The following is a 6,677-nucleotide window of genomic DNA, read 5'->3' on the forward strand; positions in this document are numbered from 1 at the left end:
AAGTATCACTGAGATGTTTCTATTAAGGAATAATAATAAAATTATTTAAAAACCAGCCTATTAACAGTATAAAAGATCATCATTCTTTCTAGATAAAATAATTATAATAAATGCGCAACACGTTTATTGTGGACATTTTGCAATATTTAAATCCTTAATTCGTAATTTGGTTAATTGTGCTGTAAAACAGAATTACAGTAAAAGAAATAACAAGTTAGAAAATAAGTCGTTTAAGGAGGGAAATTAAATTAAAAATTAAAGAGAATTTCGTTGCTTTGGACGGTAAATAACTGCCTCGTTTCAGTCACATCCCGACACATGAAACCATGACTGGTCCCTCCTGCTTATTAGCGGACCGGAGCGCACACTAGCTCCCCCTCCACCCTGCAAACCCCTCCCCTTCCACTCTCAAAACTATTTAGCATCTGAAACCGGGATAAAGTTTCCAAAAAAATTTAAGGAAAAAACTTCCTGCGTGAGGAGAAGCGTGCCAACCTTCAGTTTGAAGCGCAGAGAGCGAGGCGTCTTGCAAATATTCTCCTCATCTTTTCGGATATCTACACATTTTTGTAACCACGGCTTCAAAGGTGGACACCGTTTTCTCCGCTCTATCCCTGCATTTCTTCAAGAAAGAAATGGAAGAGGGCTCCAGTTCTCCGGTCTCCCCTGTGGATAGTCTGGTGACCAGCGAGGAGGAGCTGGACAGGCAGCAGAAGCCCTTCCCGAGGAAGAGGAGACACAGTAAAAAGTCCTGCGAGGACAGCAGCGGCAGCAGCCCGGGGGATGTGAAACGGGGGAAGAAACCGAGCCCGAGCAGCACCCAGTCTTTCGAGGAGCTGCAGAATCAGCGCGTCCTGGCCAACGTCCGGGAGAGGCAACGGACTCAGTCTCTGAACGAGGCCTTTGCGTCTTTGCGCAAAATTATCCCCACGCTGCCGTCGGACAAACTGAGCAAGATACAGACGCTGAAGCTCGCCTCCAGATACATTGACTTTCTCTGTCAGGTGCTGCAGAGCGACGAGATGGACAACAAGATGTCCAGCTGCAGCTACGTTGCGCACGAAAGACTCAGTTACGCGTTCTCCGTGTGGAGGATGGAGGGTGCCTGGTCTATGTCAGCATCTCACTAGCACCCAGAGTGCTTCACTACAATGCCAAAGCGGTGGGTACCACAAACAGAAGCTTAGGTTAACAGTAGGCCTATCTGTAGACATAAAGGTTTCACATATTGCTTACAATGTTGTCTTAATTATGAGACCAATTGTGACTGATTAAGTACCGTTATGAGAAAATTGCGAATTGCATAGACACTTAATTTAATTCCCTGCGTAAATTGTGTTTAAAAAGTAGTAGTTGTGTGGTGGAGGTTTGGCCACGTGTCTTGTACTTGCAGGCTGTAACTCATAGCCTGCTGCCACATTTTGATGCACATAATATACAGTATATAACAAGCAATCAAGCTGTGACCACATGGTGAGATGATTCCCAACGTCCCAACGTTTCTGTAGATCAACTGTGCACCAACATTTAAATTTGCATGTCCTGTACTGAGCGCGCTTGTCATGTGTGTGACAGATTTCACACCGAGGCCTCAGCATCTGTGCGTCCGCATCTGGATGCTGCTGTGCGCGAGGCCCGGCTGACCATCCGTTTAGGTGTAAATACACGCAAAGGCAGAGAAAGATCCAGTTAAACCCAAACGCTTAAGTTCAGCTCAGGATGTGGAAAAGAAAACATTGTCTTTATTTTAATAGAGAGGGATCATGCGCAGGGAAGTAGGCGGATTAACACAATAATAGTTTTGGAACATTTTCACACGCCAGGCCTTATAAGAATATGCCTCGTTAACCAAAAATGACACGTCTGTTCTATTTTGGATCAGAAACATATTAAATCGGCCGGTTGTGACTTTTCTCTTGTTAGTTTTTATTCGGTTCCTTTTAACAACATTTCATAATGAGTGGGGTAAGAAATAAAACAGTAAAGGGCCGCACCAAACGCAGCTGTAGTGCCACCACGGGTAATTTATATCCACAATGGAGAGCTTTCCTGTGCGCAGACCGCAGGAATGGGCAGCTCGGCTGGACATGAAAAGTTCAAGCCAGCGCAAGACAATAAAAACACAGGCCCGTATTAACAAGCAGGCGGGATTTGGTCACGTTATTTTGCAGATTTGTAGCTCGGGGTTTGTGTGTGCTCGTGAGAGGTGGCCATGTCAGAGATGCACTAAAAGTTAAGAGCCGTTTAGGCACCTGACAGCTGAGAGGAAACTTTTCCTGGAGCTGATGTTTTATTTATCACTGGGGTGATTTTAAGACCTAAACTCGACCGTGACAGTTTGCTAAATTATGACACCATGACCGAATGATATGATCATTTTTAGGGAACACCCCAACATGTCCCTTTGAAGCCCGTTTCGAAGCATTAAAAGTTTGGCAGACGCTCCTATTTAATACTGATTGGACTGACGCCCCAGCAACGGCTCTAAATAACCATTTAGGTATTGTAACAGAAGCCTTTCATTCAAGGTGCTTATATGATGGGTTGAATGAAGCTTTTCAGTGTAAAAGCACAAATCAGATGACACTAAATAACACTTTGGCTTAAATGAACCAGAAGCAGGGTTTGTTTAGTTTTCATGGGGCTGACATGTTAGCAGACCGCCCATCAGCGAGGCTTTGTTATACAGTATAAATCAAACCTGGTGCTGTGGGGGAGAAGAGTAAGCATTACAGGGATGTGTGTAAGCACAGGTAATTTGAAGGTGGGCAGCCCTTATTTTGAGGGTATTTTACCTCCGCGGAATGTATAAAAAATAAAACATTTATTGAGGGGAGCCTTTTTTACAGCTCGCATACACAGACATGAAAGTCTCAGCTCTCTGGGAATGAACATTCATTTGATTGCGTTTATAAATATTAAAAAATATATTTAAAAAATGGCCCCGGTCTTAATGTAGCTCTTAGGAATTATGTTTTATTGTTTAAGGATTGTGCTCGTGCTGTAGCGCGTGAAAGTACTCGGGATCTCCAAAATAAAAGCCGGACCAACTGTCTTTCTGCGTCTCACTGCAGCTGCAGATCTACATTCACATACACACAATGTTCGTGCGTCTCTGTCGCCATATGGTTTCACTCAGCTCAGTGGCTAATAATTGATTCATTAATGACTTCCCTCGTGCTAAGCGAGCCAGTGAATGTTTAAAAAACATCACATGTACCGTCACAAAGAAAGACAGAATCATAATGCGTCATGCGTAAAGTTATCCAGTTTGATCCCCTGTCTCTATAATATTGTTTACATGTGTCTCTTTCCTTTTATTACAGACTGTTTACTTCTACAAAGTATGAAGACCAAAGGGATTATTGAAGAACCCATCGACCTCAAAGGCACGGCGGAGAGACGTAATGTGACCCACAACTACAAACTCTTATAGGAAGTGTGTGTGGATGCAGATTCATCACACTGCTTCTGTCTGTCTGGAGCTGTTTGTGGCAGAGAAACACACGCAGACCTGTTATGTATAAAGGCGAATAGCTCGGCCTGCATTTCAGCAAAGCCATTCTTTAAATGAAGGAGATATATTTTGTTTTTCAAAAGACTTTAAACCAAAGTATAAATATAAAGAGAGATTAATGCATATTGTACATACCTGTGTAAGTACGCCTATAGCCTGTAAAGGGACCAATGCAATTTACAGTCATTTGCTGCATGGATTTATTTCACCGACTTTCTTTAGCAAGTCTCCAAACTCCGTCCAATGTACATTTTTGTTTTTGCTTATTTATTAAATCACATATTTTTGAACGAAATTTGGTTGATTTTTTTTTCATACAAACAGTCAAATCAAAGCTTTAACAGCATGTAGTTCGGCTGAATGAATGCCAATAAAATCAGTCGATTTCATGCAAGTTTCCGGTGCATTCCAATGTAACAAGACGTTAATGAAAAGGCAGTTATTTTGGCTAGCTTGAAACAACGTGGTCCGCTTGTTCAGGTTCCCCTGGTGCTTAAAAAGAAATACCAACAGCATTTTTTTTTTCACTCCTGGGTGTGAGACTGTACCCTCTCTCTCTCCCCTCCTCTTGTTATGGAAAGAAAACGCCGACTTAAAAAAACGACCATAAAAAAATACAGCTTCATTAACAGCGCAGGAAATGTGAGCCAGTTTCAAACTCAGCCATATAAAATGCGTGTCCACTTAAATAACGAGTAATCATTTCAAATGGCGATGCCTTCAGGCTCGTTAACGAGCAGGGAGCCCCAACAAGCGCAGATAAGGACTATATCCCTCCGCTCGCAGCTTTAAAAAACTAGACCACTGAAGAAATGCCTTTGAACGTTTCCCCCTCACTCTTGAAACATTAAATTTGTTTACATCTCGTTTTCCCAGACGTGGTTAGATGCAATCTAAACGCTGAAAGGAGCTCATTGTTAACGCTGGGCTACTAGTGTAAATGGTAGACTGACTCCCTCTGTGCAGGTCTGCTGTTTAAATCTGCTCTTTCAAGCTACACTTATAAACAGCTTAATCATTTCACCACCAGCAAAACAAACAGCACGCGTTCACTTTCACTGCACAAAATGTGTGGGAGCATTTTAGTTGGATGGAGGCCAATATATGTCACACTTTAAATACTTCATACAAATCCCTGGTGGAAAACTGCATTATAAAATAAAGTATGCAGGGTATCATAAATATGCATGGCAATGCTGCTGTAATCTTTCTATTGTTTTTCACAGATAAACCCTAATCCTGAGTGGAAATGTCACAGTCTTTATATTGGTGATATGAAGGGAAACACCTGCGACCACAGGGACTTTATCCTCCTGCTGCCGATGCAACAAACTTACATTATCCACTTATATATGAGGTTAACACTGCTTTTAATGCATCATGTATATATGGCAGTTTAAAAGAGGGAAGGTCCAGTATGTGTAATGCAGAAGGCGTATGCTCTATGTTCTCTAAACTAACACGTCTTGCTTCTTTATTTAAACGTGATATTCACCGGTGTACCTGCACAGGAGGCGATTAAAAACAAAATCTACTTTATGCATTTTGATGGGCAAGTTATTTATCTGACACAAAGAACTGTATGACACTGTAATCTCTAAATACACCTGCATCAAGAATAACACAGCCCTCCTTGCATGAAGTCAGGGACACATCAGTATTTCAGTGTAATTACACATGCTGGATTTACACACCTGATCAGCAGAGAGCAAACAGTTATTGTGACCATGCACATATGATATAAAATCAGATTTTCTGTAATTAGACTCATGAAATATTCCTAATAACAGGCAAACAATGACTAAGTCTTGACTTTTGCCATGGTGGTCTCAGACTCCGCTGGACAGGCCTTCCTACCCACGCCGGCTTATCCATAGGAGCCCGTTTGATACCTGCTCATTATCCCGGGCCCTCACAGCTGAGCAGAGCACAATCACCCGGGGGCCACCGCTTCAGCGGTGCGAGAGATCCAGATGTTTCCCGTAAAATCAGACGGAAAAAGCTACAAAACTTTAATTTGCAGTAAAAAGGGAATAAAGTAAAGGTTTACGCTCTCTGCGCCTCAAACCGAATCCTGTGTTCGTCTGGTTCAGTAAAAAATCTGAAGGTTAGCTTGTACCACTTTGGAAGCTGATGTCGGCATGACTGAACTTCCCCTGTGTGTGTGTGTGAGAGAGAGAGAGTTGGCAAGCTGAATGTCAGCTGTTTCTCCTGCCATGATTTGCAATATACGGAGAGCATTACTCAGACTTCAAACTTCTAAGTATTGATCATCCTCTGTCGATCTCTCATTGTGTGTTCTGGAGGTTCTCTTGGTGAAATCAGATCAGATGAAGTCCATGCAACGAACCCTGTTGTAATGTTTGTCTTTGTTAGTCACATTCACAAGAAATGGCGTAACGTTCATGTCAAGAACTGACGTCAAAAACTACAGGAAAGAAACTGCTTACGTATAAAACTGGACCATAAATGATTTAATACTGATTGTAACAATTCCTCTATAGCAATTTTATGATTAGTCTTTCTAGATGCTTCTGTGTTACACTGCAGCCACATCCTGTTCACTGTGTCTCCTCCCTTTACACCTCCAAATCCTACCATTGCTGCGGTTTAATATTCTGAAACAGGTGCTGAATGTTTACTCATTGGGAACAAAGTGAAATAGCACCACGCAGTGCGGTGCTACTTTACTTTTCCTTATGCACTGAACATAGAGGAAAAAGCTCTGGTATCGGTGCCTGCAGTTTTATCAGCTAAATGAATAGAGTTATCCTGATGCAGGAATCTTTAAAGACTCTTTTAACGAAAGAAGAGTAAGATGCCTCGTGCAGTTCAGAGGAACTCAGTTGTGAAGGCTGAGAAGGAGTTAACAGGGAGTCTGGCGTTTTCCTCGGCTCGTCTCTGCCTTTCCTTCATTCCATCATTTAATCAGGGTCTCTAAGACTTTGATCCTGCACAGAAGGCCCTGCCGCATTACCATCAGGCCTCAGGGCTTGTGCTATTTTCTCTAAAGACTTCATTTCTCTGGTCACATACATATACAGGGCATTATTAATTCAAACTGGTCGGATGATTTAAATCAATCCATCCGAGTCTGACATGATTTCTCTAAAGCAGGCAAATGGCACACAACCTGTACAACCTTGGAGAGGCTTTACAT

At 42.2% G+C, this 6,677-nt stretch overlaps 1 protein-coding gene across 1 annotated transcript; it reads left to right on the plus strand.

Annotated features, from left to right (window-relative positions):
- The first annotated feature begins 468 nt into the window (after positions 1-468).
- twist2 lies at positions 469-3,812 on the plus strand. The gene is made up of 2 exons (XM_069663283.1): positions 469-1,162; positions 3,327-3,812. The coding sequence occupies exon 1, from the start codon at positions 636-638 to the stop codon at positions 1,128-1,130; it is 495 nt and encodes a 164-aa protein (XP_069519384.1). The 5' UTR covers positions 469-635; the 3' UTR covers positions 1,131-1,162; positions 3,327-3,812.
- The last annotated feature ends 2,865 nt before the right edge of the window (positions 3,813-6,677 follow it).

Source organism: Semicossyphus pulcher, unplaced genomic scaffold (genome assembly GCF_022749685.1).
Source record: "Semicossyphus pulcher isolate SPU_LCO1_2020_fin unplaced genomic scaffold, fSemPul1.0.p SCAF_15, whole genome shotgun sequence".
NCBI lineage: Eukaryota > Metazoa > Chordata > Actinopteri > Labriformes > Labridae > Semicossyphus > Semicossyphus pulcher.

Coding starts and splice junctions, on each gene's coding strand:
- twist2 (XM_069663283.1), top strand. CDS start 636: ATGGAAGAGGGCTCCAGTTCTCCGGTCTCCCCTGTGGATAGTCTGGTG.